Below are 22,209 nucleotides of genomic sequence, written 5' to 3'. Positions count from 1 at the left end.
TGAATTAATATACGTAACAAAAGAAACTAAGGCCAGAATTTTTAAAGGTAGGTGCCTAAAGCTAGGCTCCTGGTTAAAAGTGGATTGATTTTCAAACACGTTGAGCTCCTGCATCTCCCACTAACTTCAGTAAGATTTATGGGCGCTCAGCACTACTGAAAATCAGGCTATTTATTTAGTTACATAAATACTGCTTCAGGAACCCAACTTTAGATTTAAAGCTTCTGGTTTTCATTTCTTTCATACAGTGACTAGTGAAGCTCTCCCTTACTGACTGGACAGCCACCACAAGCTCCAGGAAGGGCCAAAATTAAACACGTTGCTAGGTATTTCCAGATTCTAATACTTAGGTCATTTTTTACTGAAGTGTTCTAAATTCCTAATTCAAACATTTAGTTTTTCTTTTGGTGTGTACACTAAATGCATGAGCAAAGAAACAACTTTCAGGTAAGATTACCCAGGACCCCTTCAAAAAGTGACAAACTTCTCAGGGTATCTCAGAAATATCTCTATTTATTTGGTGAATATGAGGGAGAAATGGGGGGACAAAAAAGAACTTTTATAAGTTCTATACGCTATTTGTTTCCACTTATTTTGCCAATAACTTCCATTGATATAATTAGGAGATGAAATATACTGTCCAAAGTTTTACCGCTCAGCATTCCATAGGAGTCTGTTCTATTGAGTTTAGGCTTTGGAGTTCTTTTTAAAAAGTTAATTAATTGGATATAGAGAGAATAGTGTTTTATTTATATAGAATGTTACCCAGTCTTGCCTCTGTATCTCTAAGTGTTAGCTGAGGTGCAATTTTGTAAGTGGCATCCTTAGAAATACATACAATAATATATGGGTAAAAGCCAGCCACACATAGCTACAATTAGAATACAATATGTTAGTTTCTGCAAGAAGAAAAACTGACCACAAAACTAACACAAGGTCCTCTTTTCCCCGGTAATTCACTTTTTCCTTTACATTATTTTTCCTTACAAGTTAAAAGTTGATGTGAAACAAAAATTCCTCCATAAAACATGAATCAGCGACCTAAGGGAAAATACTTGTCATCCTTTTCAGACATTTCTTGTCTCAGTTGCATAGTTAAGCAGTGCACAGTGGGATGAAACACTTCTAATGTGTAAACATTTTATAGAACAGAATATGAATTCATGCAAAGTCTTTTTGGAATCTGACTTCCCATTACTGTATATAGCTTCCTTCCTTCTGTAGTAAGATGAGGCGCTGAAACATAAACTCTTGTATCAAAGGCCCAGTCTGAGGCCTGAAGCCTGAACCAAAGTATTTCCAGACATTGCTAAGCAAAAGCTGGGATGTGAGCCAGAGGCAGGCCCCACTCACAGAAGTTGGTGAGAAGAGGGTTGCTAGAAGCAGGTGCATCCACACATAAGTGCTAATAAGAGGAACTTGTGCCAAGATGGCATCAGAACACACCATAGAGATAACGAGGCACAGGCAGGTGTATCTTAAAGACCAGGTCAAAGGACAACATGATGGATATATTTGTTTGAACCAACATGATTAAAGAGGGAGACAGCCCCCAATGTACTTCAATACATCAGTAGGGATGAGTAATCTGTCCTGTAACTATATAAAAGTAGGTTCCAGAGTGCACATCTTTGTCCAGCCTATGGGGCAGTGGAAAGTCCCACAAATGATTGAGCCGGTCCATTGCCAGAGAGCACAAATTTGTAGTATGTCTTGTAGAGTATATGGGAAACTATAACTGTGTTCGTTTGACAATAAACCTGGCTCAAGTTCCTTCATACCTTACTAGAGTTTGTGGTCTTTGGGGGTTCTCTCGGGTTTTGCTGTGTCAGCGATCTGCGCAGAGCTGGGGCAGCACACAGAAGGAACACACACACAGCCAATTGTTATCATCATTGAACAAGAGCAGAGCACCACACCAGTAACTATTGACAACACTTGCCTTTTCATAAGCAAATGCAATATACATAAGTTCTGTGTTTAGTCTCAGAAATAGCGTACTACTTGGTCTTCTGACCCACTAACTTTTTAACTTTAACACGCTGTCCTCAAAGAATATTGTACTCATAAACCAAAGGGACTGCTACTTGCAGGAAAGGAGTTTAATGAATGGCAAAAAGGTTACAGTATACACGTTACACAGCAGGTTGCAGCATTACTGAACAGAGACCAGGAGAATTTAGCAATTGGTGTGGTGCAGAATTCTTCATTAACTTGTCCATTCAACTGAGCACTTCTAGGCTGTTCCAATATAGTGAATTCTTGTTAAGAATGCTACTAGTGTTAGTTCTAGCTGGACGTATGTCACTTTTACAGCATGACCTTCCCCTTTTCCTCCCATTTCCTATGTGTCAGAGCTCTAACTGCTGTGTGCCTGATAACAATTAGCTAGGCAGGAAATCTGTCTCACTTAGTTATACCTTATATATTCCTGTTTCCTTACCTTATGCTGATGTACTGTATGTGTGCTCCCAGCTGATACACCTCCATATTTTCAATCTTGCCGCAGTGGGCCCAAATTTCATTATTTCATTTGTTATTTCCTAGTATATAACTACTCTATTAGTCAACACACCTGCCGTGCTTTAAATTTTCAATACTGACATTATTAGGGAGGCAGCTTTATTGATATTCTTGTTCCACCTGGATCTCCTCTCCAGTAACAGGGCTATGTATGATGAAAATAATTTAGCCTGTTTTGCAGATGTATACATGGTAATTACGATCCATTGTGTAAGACTTGCATAAAACCTGAAACATTTGCTTCAAATATGGTTTACAAACTATTACTCTGGGTTCTCCTTTTATAAACCAGGTTTACGTCCTAAAAAGTGATGAATACCCAAGTTTTATTACGTTTCTTTGTACAAGTAATTTGGCATCTGCAGTTATTTATTATTTTTAAACATTCTCTCTTGGTAAAAAGGGTGATCTTCAAATTTGTTTTTTGGTATACTCAAATTTCTTATGGTTTCAAACAGTTGTATACAACAAATTCAGGGTATGTGAACCATAAAACAGGAGATATTTGATACAAAAGCTAATTACAGTGGAACAAAATTCCCTTTTTTCAGTTCTAAAGGTGTGTAACATGATAGATATGCTGACGTCTTCCCCAATCTTCTTTTAGAGGACTTAAAAATAAGGAAAACCAATAAAACCAAATTCACAATGGAGTAACTGTCAACTTGTTTTGTAGGAGTCATAGTACATGCATTGAAAAACACAATGTAAAATCACATTATACTCAGCTTCCACTGCAATTAAATATTTCAGCTCCTGTAGCAGAACCTAGCATCATGGCAGTAGTTCAGAGTGAATTATAGCAGTCTGCTGTAAAGTCACTGTGTTAAGAGTTTTCATGCTAATGTGAATTTGAACTATCAATATAATTTTTATCATCAAAACATAACCTAATGTAACTGCACAATCTGTTCTTACTCATATAAATATTGAATGAGTTTCAGAAAATCAGCAATCTACTTCTATTAAAATATGCTGTGTCACTGAGTTTAGCCGATTAATTATATTGTGTTAAAGCAGAATTAAGTCTCTTGACATGTATTGCTTTTTACTACAGAGTGCCTTGAGAGTTATGCATGAAGGAAGAGACTATGTGGAAACACCCAACTAGTCTATTTCCTTTTATGCTTTTTTTTCCCCTGTGCTAAAAGTGTTTGGGTGAAATCCTGACTCCACTAAAGTTCATGGGAGTTTTGCCAGCATTTCACACACAACCTGTTCGTAGGATATGCCTACACTCAAAACACTTAGTTGTGCCACTGTAACACTTCAGTGTAGACACACACTACAGCGATGGAAGGGGTTCTCCCATCACTGCAGTTAATCTACCTCCCCAAGAGGCAATAGCTAAGTTGACACATACTGATGGAAGTTTTCAGTGTAGTCCAGCCTTTACTTTCCTGTAAATACTCTAACTCTCTCACAGCCAACACAGATTTCTCTAAGCCAGAAATGCACAAACTGTGATATTGTGGTATAAAGGTATTTATATTGGGTTATGGTGTCACCAGAACATATGAAGTTATTTCATGTCACAACAAACATCACAAAGCAACAACAAAACGCCATGCCTACAGTAAGTGGAGGACTCATCTCTTATCATGTTGCCCAATTTCCTAGTTTAGGGCTAGACAATGCATTTTAGCACTGACCTGAGTAAAACAGTGGGTAGCTGGACTGCAGCACAAAGAACCACAGAAGAAGTTGTGCCTTTCTGCCCACCCTAGTTCACTGGTGTGTAATCTGTGACAACTCTTTTTGGTTCATATTCCTCTCCCCACAGAGTCAGCTGGCTCTGCCTCCCCAAATTCCACCCACCAGAACCAGCTCAGCCTACAAGTCACCTCTCCCACTTGCTTCCTTGGGATGTGGTGTCTGGCTCTCAGCCTCTGTGCTTTCCCCCAGCACTTGGAGGTAAGATCCACATAGCTCTAATTTGGCAGACAAATTGGAGAAGAAGGAGGGAGAAAAGCTATACTCCAAATGATCACATAAGGGCTAGATTGTCACTAGCCCTAAGATGGCTTACAGTTCTTTATAACACTTCCCCACTTTAATTAACAATAACTGAGCCATCGGTAAAACTTGCTACCTCACTAGTCACCCTTTCTGCCAGGTTGTTAATAGATAATGATCACTGCTGGGTTCAGTGTTCTGTAAGGAACATAACCACTGATATCCTTCCATCTTGGAAACTCTTTAGACTCTGCTTCCTTTCCATTCAAAAGCCTCTATGTGCGTATATTTTCAGTTTACAATTGTAGAGTGGTACCAAATTCTCTCTTGTACTCCACTCCTGAATTATTAAGTCACTAAGTTTAGAATTTGTGGGTGACTAAACCCTAAGATCCTGTAGGCTGAAGTTTTCAAAAATAGGAGGTTAAGCTCCATATCCATCTTTAGGCACCTACAGGTAGTAATTTTTGAAGTCTCTAAATGACTTAAAAGCACTATCCCACTGAATTCAATGGTACTTGTGTTCCTAAGTCACTTAAAGAACAGGAGTACTTGAGGCACCTTAGAGACTAACAAATTTATTTGAGCATAAGCTTTCGTGGGCTACAGTCCACTTCATCGGATGCATAGAATAGAACATATAGTGAGGATATATGTACACACACAGAGAACATGAAACAATAGGTGTTACCATACACACTCTAACAAGAGTGATCAATTAAGGTGAACTATTACCAGCAGGAGAGAAAAAAACTTTTTGTACTGATAATCAAAACCCGACATGCTAACTTTACGCTCATTTTTTAAGAAAAGGGATTGCGGTCAGAACTCTTTTATAATTGTAAATGCTAGACTTGAGTAGAGATTTATGTTGCAGTACCAGTTTATCTCAGTTGAAAAAATCAGGTGACCTACCTAATGTATTCCAGAGCACTTGTTATCTGCTGTTGCACAACATCATAAAGTTTTACTTTGAAGCCTCCACCAGCAAACACCATCGCCCAGCTGCGACCAATCAGTCCACTAAAGAGGAAATAAATAGAAAATGTTTATGCATGTAACTACATAGTTCATTTCTGCACCATCAAAAGGATTGTTGATTTAAATGGGTAATGACTTTTCCTACCTGGGAAAAATGTGCATTGAATGAAGTAGACTACAATATGGCCTCTATTTGTTTGAACATCAGTATAATAATTTATATGAGTAATCAACTGCCGCTGCACAGCCACCAAAGGCTTGGCGGGGGCATATAGGAGGGAAACTAGAGAAGAGGAAGGAACAGTGAAAGGTTGGAAGAGGGAAGGACAAAGGGGGGCACAAATAATTTGTGGTTTGTTTTTTATTTAAACTGTTAAAATGAGCTCTCAGTGATGTGACAAGTCACTGAAAACATAGTACTCTGTTCTGAGCTATATCTTCTGGACAGCGCAGCTCAGGAGGTACAGCTTGGGATGAGAAGAGGGGCAAATATGGCTTTAAGACATCTTTGTGTCCTCTAAATTCTGGACACACCCCTAAGCTTGAGTTGGAGCAGCCTAAGAACACCTACGCTGAGGTGTGCCACCATGCTGCAGCCTGTGCAGGAGAGCTCAGTCATCAACCTTTGGAGATGTCATGTCACAGCTTGCAGCATGCATGGTGCAAACAAGAGGAGAAGAGCACAATGATAGTTCATATTTCTATAGCATCTACCCTCCCAGGATCTCAAAGCGATTCACAAACATTAATAAATGAAGCATCACCATACCCATTATACTCCTCTAACAAACAGGGACACTAATGTACAGTGGTTAAATGACTTGGCTTTGTTACAGATCTGCTGTGTGACATTAGTCAAGAATAGAAACCAGATCTCCTTACTTCCATTCATATGTTTTTTAACTATTACACATGCTTCCTCTTGTTGCTAAGAGAGGAACTGCTCTTGTATTTTCCTTTGAACTGCACGAGTGCCACAGGAAAGTTTCATTCTACAAGGCCATGTGACCAACAGTGAAGGAGGACATGGGTAATGAAAAAGAATCAGCAAAATGCCAGGAGGCAAAGGAAAGGCAGAAGAGAAAAGAAAACCGGAACAGTCTTCAGTTAAAAACAAAACAGGAAGCTTTTCAAGGAGACAGAAGGAAACAATGGAAATAATTGGAACACAAACAGACTTTAACTTCATGTTAAATGTTGCTGAGCTGGCACAAAGCTGTTCTCTCCTCTTACTCTGAAAAAACAAACAGGATTCCATAAAAAAAAAAATAATAATAATAAACCCAATTCGCATCAATTCTAAGCTGTTTACTGAACCCATGCGGATATGGGATTAAAAGTTGTTAGCCACTGTGGCATCCTTATATCGTGGTTATCACTAAAGTATTTGTCAAGTGCTTCTTAAACTATTATGAGCTTCTTATTATTCTGCACCTTCAATATTAAGGAAAAATCCATATATTGTGATGTCTTGATCTCAAGCAAGGAGTCAAGTTTTGGCATACTTTTTAAAATCTCTATTCCATACTTTGACTAACACACTCAGAGAGCACAGCACTTGTAAAGATGTCAACACAACACTGGTGCAAGAGGGACCCAGGCCTCAGTTTCAGGTAGCTATAGCTGCCCACTTCTCACAACATTCCCACACTTTGTCTTGGTTAGGCTATGTCATATGGTGGCGTTACACATTATGTACAGACAGGACAAGCCTTCTGACCCTCGGCATACCAATGGCAAATGACGGGTAACTAAGTGTGACCACTAGCTATTAGTCTGGTCACTGTCATGTGACAGCATAAAGACACGTGTCTGAAAATATAACTCACACCTCAAATGGTCTTTCAAGGCAGGCGGCAGAGTACTTTAGCCAGTTGGTAGCAGGTGTGCATTTATAGTGGTTATTCAGAGCCATTGATAAATCTGAAGTAACTGGAAAAAGCTATTTTTAAATAAAAAAGCTAATCAGCTTTATCTCAAAAACAAATTGAAATGAGACTTGTATTAATCTCAGTCCCAAAAAGCTACTACTTCATGTCTTGCTTCAAATAAGTACTATTGTGATACTGTATCTTATCTCTACCTTTCTCTACATGCCTTATGATCTTTACATAAACCTGAACACAACTTTATTCACCCACACACAACACAGACAAATACATGGAGGGTTGTGCTTCACGATAAATGAATATGGAGAAAATGAGCACATGCTCACAGAGCTATAAAAAGGGATAACAAACGAGACTCTACATTGGATTGCAGCACAAAGTTTTCAGAAGGATCCAAATTTATCAGCAACAGAATGACATATGAACGTATAATAAACCAATCTCACTAAAGCAAAAGTTTTCACAGTTGATGCCTTTTGTACTAATTCTGAGTAATTGTCACTGTTGCACAATTTAGATAGATAGATTATTCTCAGTTAACACCTTGCTGTGGTATCTGACTGCTGTTACAGCTGCAAAAACTAAGGCAACATTTTGTGCCTGCACCTACTGGCAGCACATAGACATCATCAGGAATCAATACCAAAACACAAAGTCCAGGGCTGTGGTTTCACTGGCAGGGTTGAGGTGAAATGCCCAAACCCTTCGCACTTTCCTGTGGCATTTGTCACCAGAGCCCCTGGTGGCTCTCAGCAGAGCTGGTACCTGCTGCTCCCTCTGGCCACTGCATCTAGTCTCTAGACCCTGCCTCCAAACAAGAGACCGCTGGAGCTTACCTGCCAATCACCACAACCTGTCCCGCCTGGGGAGGCTCCATGTCCTGCAGGGACCCCTGCCGCTGCAGGAGCAGTAACCTCCTGGAGCACCTCCTGCTTAGGGACGCTCTCTCCTCATCCCTCACAGGATGTCACAGCCTCTCTGATTGGCTTCCTGTACAAGCGTTCCGATTGGCTCCCCGAAGGGCCCCTAAGCAGTTGCTCCTATAGAGTCCCTGTGCCGAGATGTTTCGCTTACCCGACGGTGAGAAAAAAAAGGGGGCGGGCGGGAACGACAACCAGCTCACCCGTCAACCCGTAATTACCAGGCGTTAGGAGAGTGATTCTCTTCCTGGCTCATTGTGAGAACGACTGGGGACAGTGGAATCTGGAGGCAAAGAGTCTCCAGCAAGGTTATGTTTGGGGACCCCCATCTCCCAGTCCCCACCACAAGTCCCCAAACACCCCCATACAAAGTCCCCTAGTCTCAACTCCTTCCCCCTTGCAACCCTCCCCCCAACACAGCTCACTCCCATCTCTTCTCCCTTGCCCCAAACTCCTCCTCAAAGCTCCCCCCACAGGAATGCCCCCTCTCTCTTGCTTGCCCTGGCCTTCACATCAGCTCCCCCTAGTGGTGACTCTTCTCCCTACCCTTCCGTGGGCAACAGGAGGATGCACTGGAAACGTCCCTTTTCCCTCCCCACCAGGCAGTGCAGTCACTGCTGAGGCCCAGGACACCAGCACGTTGCAGAGGCAGGTGATCAGCATCCCACGGCGGAGAATGGACATGGAATTCCAGCTATTGCCCATAAGCAAGAGCAAAGGAGCTGTGCTTCCCCAGTTGTTCTGCCCTGATTGATGTGCCTGTTGTTCAGGCAATCTCACACCTCTTCCCTCTCTACCCCACCACTGTTTTACCTACAAAAATGACAAACACCTACCCTTTTGCCATGCCATCTATAATGTCCGTGCAACGCAGGCAGGACTTGAGTGTTTAAGGTCCTTTGAAAGAGCTACACATATTAAACTGCAGGGTACTCAGTGTATTTACCTCAAAAAGAGGAACTGCTGAGCTGACCCTCTTTGTTTAAATTAAAGCTCTCAATAATAAGATTGGCAGGTCTTTTTTGAACACAGAGTCTGAACAGAAAGTAATACTGTAGTTTGTCAGACCACAGTTGTCCTCATTTACAAATGAACTAATTGTCTTAAGCCTAACCAGTGATGTGCCTTGATAGCAGTTCCATACTGAAGTTGAGACTTCAAAATCCATTCTGTGCATTTGTATGGCAGAAGAGGGTTATTGTTTTGAAACAGTACGTTTCCATTAGAACTAAGAAAACATAATGGAAATATTTCTGTTGATCTGGTTTTGTAAAAACCTATTTCTTTAAACAACAAAATGTTGTACCACATTTGACTTGATAATATTCATTTAATGCCTTCAATTGGTCTACAATACCCTCTGTAGTGCTGCGTCTCCCTATTACTGTGCGCTAATCCTATGGATTTGCTACTTGTCTAAGCATTCTCTCTTGTAATAGTATGCTGGATTTCCCTGAAAACAAACCATAAAAAGGTTATTTTAAATTCATAGGTTATAAGGAAAGGAGGGACCACTGTGATCACAGAGCATGGTCTTCTGAATAACATAGACCTTAAGGCTTACCTCGATTAATTTTTTTTTGAACTGGAGCCTCTTTTTTAGAAAAAAAAAATCCAATCTTCATTTTAACAGTGCCGATGATGGAGAATCCACCGCAATTAACAATTTGCACCTCGTTTCTAGTCTGAATTTGTCTAGCTTCAACTTCTTACGATTGGATCATGTTATACCTTTGCCTGCTAAATTGAAGAGCCTATTATCAAATATTTGTTCCCTATGTATGTACTTATAGAGTGTGATCACATCACCCTTCACCTTCTTTTGTCACACCTGCTCTTAAAAGCTATAGCATGTGGTATTAGCATTACAGTAGTGGATGAAAAGACACTTCCATTCTAAGCACCTATTTTCAGGAGCTTATAAATTTCAGAAAAATTTGGGTTAAAAATTATTATACTTAGACCAAATGTGAATGTTTGTTGTTTTCTTGGTAGAGTCTGGTGAATCTCTGTTGGGATAATTCACAAATGGCCTAGCATTTTAAAAGTATTTTTCACATATTCTTTTTAATTCTCCAAGAAATTAATTTAAAATTTCATTTTCTAAATGTTCTAAATTCTCCATCTGGGGGTGTGGGCCCTGAGGTGGGGCCAGGGATGAGGGGTTTGGGGTGCAAGTGGAGGCTCTGGGCTGGGGCTGAGGGGTTCAGAGTACAGGAGGGGGCTCAGGGCTGGGGCAGGAGGTTGGGAGGAGGTTTGGGGTGCAGGTTCCGGGTGGTGCTTACCTCAGGCAGCTCCCAGGAAGCCGTTGGCATTTTGCTCTGTCTCCTAGGCGGAGGCATGGCCAGGCAGCTCTGCACACTGCCCCTGCCTGCAGGCGCCACCCCTGAAACTCCCATTGGCCACGGTTCCCAGCCAATAGGAGCTGTGGAGATGATGCTGGGTGTGGGGAGCAGCCCACAGGGCCCTCGTGGCCATCTCTAAGCCTATGAACCAGAGACAGATGCCGTCAGCTTTCTGAGAGCCACGCAGAGACGGTCAGGCACCTTGCCTGCCCCATTGCAGGCAGCCAACTGGACTTTTAATGGCGCGGTCAGCAGTGCTGACCAGAGCTGCCAGGGTCCCTGTTCAATTGGGCATTCCAGTAGAAAACCAGGTGCCTTGCAACCATATACTAGAGCCTGACCCCTTTAGCCATTACCCAGGCAAAACTTCCACAGAAGACAATAATAGATTCTTCTGTGTAAGAACAAGACAACAGGCATTTTCCTTGCTGTCACTGATGATCAGACACACTAATGCTTCCATGTTGCCAGTGAATAGCTAGATGGGCAAAAACAAGAAAAAGAAGACCAATGAAAAGATTAGAAAAGGAAAAGGGGAGGACATAGGAGGTGAGATTTTCAGGGTCAAAATGACAGGAGAGAGAGTGGAATAAGGAAAGAAGCATTCCCTTGCCACAGCATAAATATTTGCAGGCCCATTAATTTGAGTAGATGGTTGGTGACTCTTCTCTTTCCTGTGATCCCTGCGGAAAGATCAGAAACCTTAAGCCTATTTAGCAGAGATGTGATGAAAGAGTTCAGGCTTAATTAGAAAAGGAAAGCAAAGTTTATCTTGACATATGAGATGTCCAAGTGGCGCAAACATGCACTCACCAAACTGGGCATTCTTTTCTTCTCTCAATACAGAGATTCTTTCTCCTTAGTCTAGAAGCAATAGGAGCAGACTTTCACAGTTTAATTGACAGCAGCAAAGATGACCACTCCATTATTTTTTGGTATGTGTTCTCTGTTGAACATGCTCCAATTCTATACCATATAAGGGCAAAAAAACCTGCTATTGGCTGAAGACAGTAGGCAGGATCTTACTGTAGGGGGAGGAGCTAGGGCTCTATAAGAGTAGCTTGGATGAAGCAAAGCAGGGCAGAGTGAAGTATTCCTTTAAACAGGCTGAAATGGAAATATGCAGGAATGTAAATCTTTGTTTTCTCCCAGGAAAGCAAGGAATCGTATCTCTGAAATACAAAGTGTTTCTTGATTTAGGAAAAATTTATCAAACCCACTGGAGTGGAATGAAAACAGAGACATAGTTCACAACTGTTAAATATTAAATGCATTACTTGGTCACTAAAGCAATCAGAAATAGCGTGTTTCACTTGAAGCAAACTAAGGTATGTTGCTAGATACTATACTAAAAGCTCAGAGAAATCATGCTGATCATGCTGAAGAATAGAAAGTTAGTTAAAATGCTTTTGTTTTAGTAACATTTATCAATATTTGTAGAGTTAAATGTAGCTGGTAATGTTCAATGCAAATTATGTGATTCTAACTTATTACCAATATTATATGTAAAAATAGTATGATCCTGTAAAAAGCTCTGTACATTAGGCAAAAGAGCAAGTGTAGTAGACAGGTGGATGTTACAAAGGACATGCTATAAATGTGATTTAACAGAAAATTGTCTTAAAGGTGGATTTCCTTGTTAGATAACATCTGCTTTACACACAAACTACAACACAAGCACTGTTCGTAATCAAGGTTTTTTTCACTACATATTTTAGACTTATTTATTTATTTATTTTCAAATCCCATATTGGATCAGTTTATGTACACCTCCACCCCGATATAACGCGACCTGATATAACACGAATTCGGATATAATGCGGTAAAGCAGCACTCTGACAGATCAAAGCTAGTTTGATATAACACGGTTTCACCTATAACGTGTAAGATTTTTTTGGCTCCCGAAGACAGTGTTATATCGGGATAGAGGTGTATTTAGATAAAGTAAGACTACACTGAATTGCTCTTTGGAATAGAATACTATATATATAAACTAGATCACCTAGGCTCATTACTATATTATTGTGATTAATTTTGCTTTTGTGCTGTATATTTTACTTTTCTAGATCAGTTTTAAAAAATATCTGCTGCTGCCCATTTTTAGTGTAATATGGTAGACAAGAAAATTCTGAAACAAGTATTGGGCCTAGCGCTTACTGTTGGTACCATGAGGAGCCTTATGGACTCCAGTACTATTTTCTGACTTTTATTCTCTTAAACCAGAAACCACAATAATATCAATACACTTTATAAATAAACCTTTTAGAAAGCCAGGCATGCAAATACTTCCTATCGTTATTTTAATTGGGCCACATTGCTCATACTCAGAGACAAAAAAAAAGCTTTCTTAAGTTCAAGATGCTATAGTAAGTACTATGCTTCGAAAGAAATGAATATCAAGAATGGTGAAAAAAATTGAGTATGAATAATGAGTTGATGTATATAGATTGAAATATCCATATTGTTCATGTACTCTAACAAAAAATATACACATATAACAGTCAACATAAGACACATCTTGCAAGCTATTTTCCCGAAGATATGGCAATCAAGAAGCTTATCAGTTAATTTATTAAATAAAGTTTCTAAATACTAATTTCACCACATTATCTGTATTGACTGTAGCTGTGTAGTAGCCAACTACATAAGCAATAACCTTTGCAGCATATTGTACTCACATCTGCATCACGCTGATACAATGTAAATATATAATTAGGCAGATATTGCACAATGAACACCCCCATTACAATTTACAAGATTTGCATGGACTCCCACAAATACTGGACTGCAGCGCATAAAGTGTTGTGGGATAAAACAACAGCGATTACATGATCCTTGGGGTAAGTTTGTTGTCTGTAGCGTATGTGTTTGTGGTGTGCTTGCTGCTTGACTGAAATATGGTGTGGTCTGTTCATTTGGGGGACCATGTGCCAAGCCTAGTGACCTACTAGGCAAGGCTGAGAGCTTCTTAATGAGGCTTTGATCCCTACGCCCATTAGCACCCATCATCCCTTAACCAGGGGGCCGGGGTAATCAGGAAGACTAGGGCTTTAAAAAGCCTGCTCCTAAGCAATCAGAGGAGTTAGTGAAGAGGGGAGTTTTGCCATGGAATTTAGATAGGGAGCAGGAGTGGGGGGCTAGATATACTTATTCTTTAAACTTAAGGCAATAAACACCCCTGATAAAAACAAAACAACGAAGGAGCGGCAGGAGTAAAAAGAGAATGCAGGCAGAGTCCCGCAACAGAGTTGGAGCTATCCAGTTTATAGCACTCAATGCAGCATGTATGATTATCTGCTCTATGGGCAGATGGCATATGTGTGCATTTGGTGCAAGGAGCTCCTGGCCCTCAGAGACTGTTTGCAAACTATGGAGGCTAGAGTGGCTGAACTGGAGGAGCTAAGGGAGACAGAGAGGTACATAGAGGAGACTTTCCAGGAAACAGTAGAATGGTCGCACCCCTGGTCTGACAGCCTCTGTGCTGTTGAGGTGGATGAAAGTCTCAGGGAAGGAGAACATCCAACTAGAGCAGAGGGAAATGATCCCATAGTTGGGACCCTCCTTCCAGATGATGTCATGGTATCTTCTTGCACTGAGGATACTTCTCTGGGGGAGGGAACTCCAGGTATTAGGAAGAGACAGGTAATAGATATGGGGGATTCAATCATTAAAAACTTAGATAACTGAGTTTGTGATGACTGGGAGATCCGCATGGTGACTTGCCTGCCTGGTGCAAAGGTTGCAGATCTCTCGAGACAACTAGATAAGTGTGCTAGGGAGGAGCTGAGGAACTGTCCCAGCTGAGGAACTGTCCTATATTGAGGTGTCAGAGGAAGTTTTGGAACAAATTGATAAATTAAACAGTAAGACGGGACCAGCTCCAGATGGTATTCACCCAAGAGTAACTCAAATGTGAAATTGCAGAACTACTAACTGTCATCTGTAACCTATCATTAAATCAGCTTCTGCACCAAATGACTGGAGGACAGCTAATGTGTCGCCAATTTTTGAAAAGGGCTCCAGAGGTGCTCCTGTCCATTACAGGTCGATAATGCTGACTTCAGTATCAGGCAAACTGGTTGAAGCTATAGTAAAGAACAGGACTGTCAGACATGTAGATGAAGATAATTTGTTGGGGAAGAGTCATAGTTTTTGTAAAGGGAAATCATGCCTCACCAATCGACTAGAATTCTTTGAGGGGGTCAATAAGCATGTGGACAAGGGGGATCCAGTGGATATAGTGTACTTAGATTTTCAGAAAGCCTTTGACAAAGTCCCTCACCAAAGGCTCTTAAGCAAAGAAAGATGTCATGAGATAAGAGGGAAGGTCCTGTCATGGATTGGTAACTAGTTAAAAGGAAACAAAGGGTAGGAATAAATGGTCGGTTTTCAGAATGGAGAGAAGTAAATAGTGGTGTCCCCTTGGGGTCTATACTAGCACCAGTGCCATTCAACATATTTATAAATGATCTGGAAGGAGAGGTAAACAGGAAGGTGGCAAAATTTGTGGATGATACCAAACTACTCAAGATAGTTAAGTCCAAAGCAGACTGTGAAGAACTATAAAGGGATCTCACAAAACTGGGTGATTAGGCAAGAAAACAGCAGATGAAATTCACTGTTGATAAATGCAAAGTAACATAATCCCAAATATACATACAAAATGATGGGTCTAAATTAGCTGTTATCACTCAAGAAAGAGATCTTGGAGTTGTGATAGTTCTCTGACAACATCCATTCAATGTGCAGTGGCAGTCAAAAAAGCTAACAGAATGTTGGGGATCAATAAGAAAGGGATAGATAAGAAGCCAGAAAATATCAGATTGTCTCTGTATAAATCCATTGTACACCCACATCTTGAATATTGCATGCAGGTGTGGTAGCCCCATCTCAAAAAAGATATATTGGAATTGGAAAAGGTTCAGAAAAGGACAAAAAAAAATGATTAGGGGTATGGAATAGCTTCTGTATGAGGAGAGATTAATAAGATTTGGACTTTTCAGTTGGAGAAGAGATGATTATGGGGGAATATTATAGAGGTCTATAAAATCATGACTGGTGCGGAGAAAGTAAATGAAGTGTTATTTATTCCTACTCATAACACAAGAACTAGGGTCACCAAATGAAATTAATAGGCAGCAGGTTTAAAACAAACAAAAAGAAGTATTTCTTCACACAACACCCAGTCAATCTGTGGTACTCGTTGCCAGGGGATGTTGTGAAGGACAAAAAGTATAACTGGGTTCAAAAGAGAATTAGATAAGTTAATGGAAAATAGGTCTATCAATGGCAATTAGCCAAGAGCATGCAACCCCATGCTCTAGGTGTGTCTAAGCCTCGGACTGCAAGATGATGGGCCTGGATGACAAGGGATGGATCACTTGATAATTGCCCTCTTCTGTTCATTCCCTTTGAAGGAATTGTTATAAACATTGGGATTAGTCCTTGTCTATACAACAAAGATAACCATGTTTAACCATGGATGTAGACAAATCACATTATAACTTTTTAAAAAACTGCCTCTGTAGAGAAAAAAAATAAAAACAATACCAGAAATCTATAAGAAAACTATATTTTAACCCTAATAGCTACCTAGGCTAAAATATGGTTCCTTAACTTATCCATAACAGTGGAGGGAGTGGTTCTTTCCACGTGGGAAAGAATAAACATGTTATAACATGGCTTACCTATAACCATATTAAACATGTTTATTTCTGTTCTATATATGGAGCTGTAGAATGCAGACGTCCCTTGTTCTCAGTACAGTGCTCAGTCCACTAGATCACTCTTCCTCTCGCTATATTTGGCTTCCTCTTGTTGATGCTACTGTGGCTATCAACAGCTGAGTCAGCTCAGTTACCAGCAGACAGCTTAGAAGGGAACTGTGGCAGCTGTACTACTAGCAACAGAATCCTGAAAGGCAGTGCCTCATAAAAAGCCATGAACTGAATGGGCATTCTGCCAAAAATCAAAGTACCTTTGGCTCTGGTTTACTTGGACATGAGGGGCCAGCTACAGGGTGGGACCATGAATACTATGATCTTTAGACAGACAATAATCTGATGACAAACTTTCAATCATAGCAAACAGTTTATATCAGGATATCTTTGCCAGGAAAGGGGACAGAAAACTACATTTTTAAAAAATGAAGTAGTGGAGTAAGGGGGAGAGAGAAGAGTTGTCTTGGGCTTTGCAGGGCCTAGAAACCAGGTCCCAATTAGGCCATTTTTTTTACAAAATTGTATCAACTTAAATGTCTAGATCCTAGATTGCAAACTCTCTAGGACAGGGTTTCTCAACTTGTGGGTCATGAGTCGTGACCCAAAATGAAATCACCAGAATGTGTCAAAGGGACATGGAGGCCCTTGAGAGGAGGAGAGGAGTTGGGTCCTGTCCCCATGGAGATGTGGGAGGCTTAGGGTGGAAGGGGTTCAGAGTCTGCACCTATGTCACAGCAGAAGCTCCTGCGGCTCCAATCCTGAGGTTGACGGGGCTCGACTTCCTATTCTGGGAGTTGCTATCTCTTGCAGGGGTCATAGCACCACTCAGATTTGGCCCTCCATCATGATGATTGAGGGCCAGCCATGCCAAATTAGAGTGAATGGCATTGTGATCCCAGGTGCCAGTTTGCAATGCCACTTATACAAATTTGGCCTGGCTGGCCCACGAGTGATGCTGTGACCCTGTATGTCACAACGCCAAGAGCAGGAAGCCAAGTCCAGTCAGACCTGTGGGGCTGGAGCTCTTGCTATGGTATACATAGTGTACTTATTATATTAATGTGTATATCATATACTGTGGGTAAGAATAACGAGTAAACAATGTTCATTTATTTGTTTTGCTCTAAAGCTATTTATTGGGATGTGACAAGACATCAAGTTTACAAATTGTTCCTGAGCCCAAAATGGTTGAGAACCACTTTTCTAGGGCAGGTATTATCTTCTGTTATTTATTTGTATAAGGTATAGTACAAGAAGGTCCTAATTCCTGTCTGGGGTCCTGATCCACTACCGCTATGGAAAGAATAGAAGGTACAATTCCTATAAGTTTGTGTCATTAATTAACCTGAGTGTCCAATACCTTCACAGTATAGCCTCTCCCAGCTTTCAAGACACCCAGACAATTACAGCTGACCTATGTTCATCTATTAAGTAAACATGGTACAACTTGTTCCCTGCTATAATCTAAACTAGGTTAAACTGTACCATAACCATTTAAAAACATGTTATCAGTCAACAATCTGGAGATGATTAATTTGTTTCATTAAAGATATCTTGCTATTAAGAAGCACCCTTGGCCCAGCTACTTAAGGGTTTTTAGGCTCCTAACTTCCATTGAAATCAATAGAAGCAAAACAGGAATGTTTGCCTCACTAAGATCCCACCTATTCATGAACTATTGCCGGTGTCCTTTCAATCTGCCACATGCACATTCAACAGTTATCCTGCACCTTCTCAGAGAGTAATTAAATAATTCCTTGATGCTGTCCAGTATCTGGTATATGGTTTCATGAGCCAGGGATACAAAGGGTAGGGCAGCTTCCCCAGAATCACTAGTGGCATTTTTCACAGTCTGTACCCTGGTGTTCATCCATTTTACAAAACTATGATAAATCCTGTACAAAGTATGCCTTTTGTGACATATTATTTGAAACCTCATAATTTGCTGATCATTGTTGTCCTGGTAAAATGTGTATGGCAACACTGTATGTAAAGTTATAAGATTATATTGTATGACATTGCTGAGACATGCTCCAAGTTTGGAAAAGCAGGCAGACACCAGTTCCTCAGAGACAAAAGGCAAACTGATGCCTCAGCCAAGTGTCAATAAAATCAGATGGACTAACACCTGGTTAAATGGCCATTCTTTGGCAGAAAGAAGAGTGTGAGTGAGAAATTTACATCTTGGCTAACAGAATTGCTGTTGCTTGAACCCCAGCTGGAGAGAATTCTCAAATAAGAGAAATACTATGAGAAGGGAGAACAGAGGACACAAAACACATCTCATCCCTCATTTTGACTCATGGCATCAACAAAGTTTGAAAGACAAATGAAGCATCATTGAACTGGGGGAGTGGTCCTAGCTGAAGGAATACAGCCAGACTGCTGTGAGCATGTAGTGAGAAAAACCTTTTTGGTTCAGGTTCACTTAGCCTGTTAAGTTAGGTATTAGTTTGTGTTTTATCTTTTATCCCTTCGTAACCAATTCTGACTTTTATGCCTCATTATTTGTAATTACTTAAAATTTATCTTTCTGTAGTTAATAAACTTGTTTGTGTGTGTTTGGAATCTCCATGTGAGATAAGAGGGTTTGTGCATATCATTTTCTGTTAGTCTGTCATTTTATTTTTTATGAGCTTGTGTTATTATTATTCTTGCGAGGCAGTATAAGATGCACATTTCTGGGGACAACTCTGGTACTGAGAATTTGCTGGTATTGTTCTGCAATATAATTCTGGAGTGGCTCGCTGAACACTCCTATAACTCAGCTAGGAGTAATTTACATGCTAGAGGCTGCCTGTGAGCAGGACAGGTGAGGTTGCTCTCAAAGCAAAGCAGTGTAAAAGGCACCCCGGCTTGGAGAATTGAGGGAACACAGCTGTCCAGCAATCCAGAAGTACTCCAGTACTCTGGAGAATGTCACAGCATTCCAGCAGTGCTAATGTAGTTGTGCTGGTACAGGATAAGTATCCCTGCTTACGTCTTTTCAAAAAGTATTCCTAAAGATGTGAGCATCAAGAGTCTTCCCTGACCAGCCATCATTAATGTCAGTGAAACACCCTCCAGTAATATACAAGTGCTTGCATAACCAGGCACAAATACCCCTTTCTCTTTATGTACTAACCACTAAGGTCGGGGGGAGGGAGCAGGCAGCAGAAATCAGGCTATGCAGCCTATTACCCCACCACAGTTCAGGAAGTCCATTGCTTCAAGTCCCTTTATTATTTCCTGCACATTGCCCAGAGTCACAGTACTATGCAACAGGACATGCTTAATTGCCATGCACACCTGGATGACAACCGTCCCCACCATGGACTGATAGCAGCCGGGGATTGCACATTTCTAGAGCACAATCACCACCCTCTTTTCTATGGTCAAAGCAGCTCTCATTCTGATGTCTCTGCAATTGAGGGCTAAGACGAGCTCAACACACAATCCCAGGAAACTGGCCTTTGTGTTTGAAAGTTCTACAGCAACTACTGCTCATCTCAGATCTGCCTCACAATATAGTCCCACCACTTCATCCTCATTTCATGGGCCCAGAAGTGCCACTCAACCACATGGACCTGGTCAGCGAATGCCGGCAGCACCTTGCAATTTTTATGTACTTTCTGCATCATCCATTCTTCCTACTTGTTTGTCTCATCTTCATCACAGCATCACCAGCTACTGTGGCAGTGTCAGTCATTGAAGCTCTGCAACTATAGAAGGATCATGAGACCTGTCTTTAAAACAAACACAATAACTTCAATCTGTGCAAGGTGATCCTGGATGGCAAGATAGCAGACACTGAAAAAGCAGCACAAAGAACTGTGCACATTTTTAAAAAGTCAGAAGAGTTATGGGCTGGAAGAAAGGGAATTGCAGGAATTTGACCCTGAGCTCCCATAATTTCCTGAACGTATTGCTGGTATTCTACAATGAACTGCAAAAATTTCCCACAACTCTGTGGAGTGGATGGTGGTATTGGGTACACTAGGATATGTAAACATACTGCATCACATCTTTTGCTGACAGAACCTCTGACAGTGAGGAAGCATAGCAACAAAGGCAGCTAAGTGTGCACATGCTGCACTGACATAGAAATGTCAGTAATGTTCTACCAGGAAAACTTTCTAGTTTAGACATGGCTTTAGATTGTAAACTCTTTGGTGTAGGCTCAGGACCATCTCTCTGTGTTTGTACAATGCCTACCAAAATAGGGTTCTGGTCCATGACTAGGTCTCCTAGTCACTACGGCAATACAAATAATAAACAAGTTATAAATATTAGGACTTTCTATTATATGCAATATAGAGCAACATAGCAAAAGAGTTGCCAGAATGTGTTACTCTCACACTCTAGGGCACCCCACTTTTACCTTTCCATGGGCTCAAGGCGATACCCAGTTGATTTAAGCACCCCAACCCTTACTCAGTTTCTATGGCTCAGGGCGAAAGGAAACTACCCTTACTCAGTTCCTAGGGCTTAGGGCCACCCTTACCCAATTCCTAGGACTCAGGGCATAATCTTCTGCAGGTTTGATGGGTCTCTTACCAGTGAAAGAACCTTACCCAGTAATATCCTTAACCTCTATTTATTAAGAATTACCAAAACAGAATACACATGCTAAGCATACAATGCTCACCACTCCCAATAAAGCAGACAAACTTTTCTGAGTGGCTAGTCAAGATTAGATCGTCCGGAACTCTAGCCTCTGCACTGTATGAGTGGCAGGATGCTGAGAGTGGGAGTCCGAAAACACTTCCCATACGGACGGCATCTCATTTTTTGCCTCCCTATCAAAATACTTATCTTTCTTCCCAGATATAACTGTAGCAAATTCCGACAGATGAGCATCTGTCAGAATTTGCTATCCTGGACCAGGGGATGAGAAAAGGTGAGTGAGGGGAAGCATATTCTGACAGGATTACCATCGTACGTCTTAATTTTCTGGTCTAAAGGATGAGGAAAGATGAGCGGAAGGATATGCTGCCCCTTGGTAAGCACATAGGCTACAATTTGTAAACATGCTTAACATAACCCATAAACTACTCACTTAGAGTCATAGAATCATGGGACTGGAAGGGACCTCAATAGGTCATGCATAACATTAGGGACATGCATAAGTGTTTGAAGGATTGGTGTCTCAGATGGTGTGGTGATGGATGCTACACAGAATTCTAGAAGGATCAAACAGGAATAGTCAACTTACATCAACCAAAATATTTAGGTGCCTGATATATCCCAGTATCAGAGGGGTAGCCGTGTTAGTCTGGATCTGTAAAAGCGGCAAAGAGTTCTGTGGCACCTTATAGACTAACAAATGTATTGGAGTTTGAGCTTTTGTAGGTGAATACCCACTGCATCGGATGCATGCATGATCTAGCCTACTGGTTCACGCAGTTCTCTTAAAGGATCAGGGCCTAAAAGTTGTCACTAATCTTTTTTTCCATTGATTCATAGATTCCAAGGCCAGAAGGAACCATTATCATAAGCATGTATCAGGATTAAACAAAGACTGTGAATGGCTTGCCAACTACAAAGCCAGTTTCTCCTCCCTTGGTTTTCACACCTCAACTGCTAGAACAGGGCCTCATCCTCCCTGATTGAACTAACCTCATTATCTCTAGCTTGCTTGCATATATATATCTGCCCTGAAATTTCCACTAATGCATCTGACGAAGTGGGTATTCACCCACGAAAGCTCTGCTCCAAACTCTGTGTAGTCTATAAGGTGCCACAGGATCTTTGCTGCTTTTACAGATCCAGAACTAACAGCTACCCCTCTGATACAGAGGAACATGTATTTCTGTGTGCCTCTTATAACAAGATGTCAAGAATCACACGAAATCTATACACTTGGAGAAAACTGACTTGATTAAAAATTGTCAGT

The 22,209-nt window shown here is 40.9% G+C and overlaps 1 protein-coding gene across 2 annotated transcripts in view; it reads right to left on the bottom strand.

Annotated features, from left to right (window-relative positions):
- The window catches only part of CRYL1 (crystallin lambda 1), a 75,968-nt gene extending 67,644 nt beyond the window's left edge, over window positions 1-8,324 (bottom strand). The window contains exons 1-2 of one of the 2 annotated variants that reach the window (XM_032765675.2): window positions 8,186-8,324; window positions 5,395-5,502 (exon numbers count right to left, since the gene is read on the bottom strand). In XM_032765675.2, the coding sequence (XP_032621566.1) occupies window positions 5,395-5,502; window positions 8,186-8,226 (149 nt within the window). In that variant the 5' untranslated portion in view covers window positions 8,227-8,324. The remainder of the gene's footprint in view (window positions 1-5,394; window positions 5,503-8,185) is intronic. The other variant, XM_032765685.2, reaches the window with a different exon arrangement.
- Window positions 8,325-22,209: the final 13,885 nt, after the last annotated feature.

Source organism: Chelonoidis abingdonii, chromosome 1 (assembly GCF_003597395.2).
Source record: "Chelonoidis abingdonii isolate Lonesome George chromosome 1, CheloAbing_2.0, whole genome shotgun sequence".
In the NCBI taxonomy this organism is placed as follows: domain Eukaryota; kingdom Metazoa; phylum Chordata; order Testudines; family Testudinidae; genus Chelonoidis; species Chelonoidis abingdonii.
Note: the sequence above shows the minus strand (reverse complement) of the source record. Positions and strands in the feature narration are given on the sequence as shown.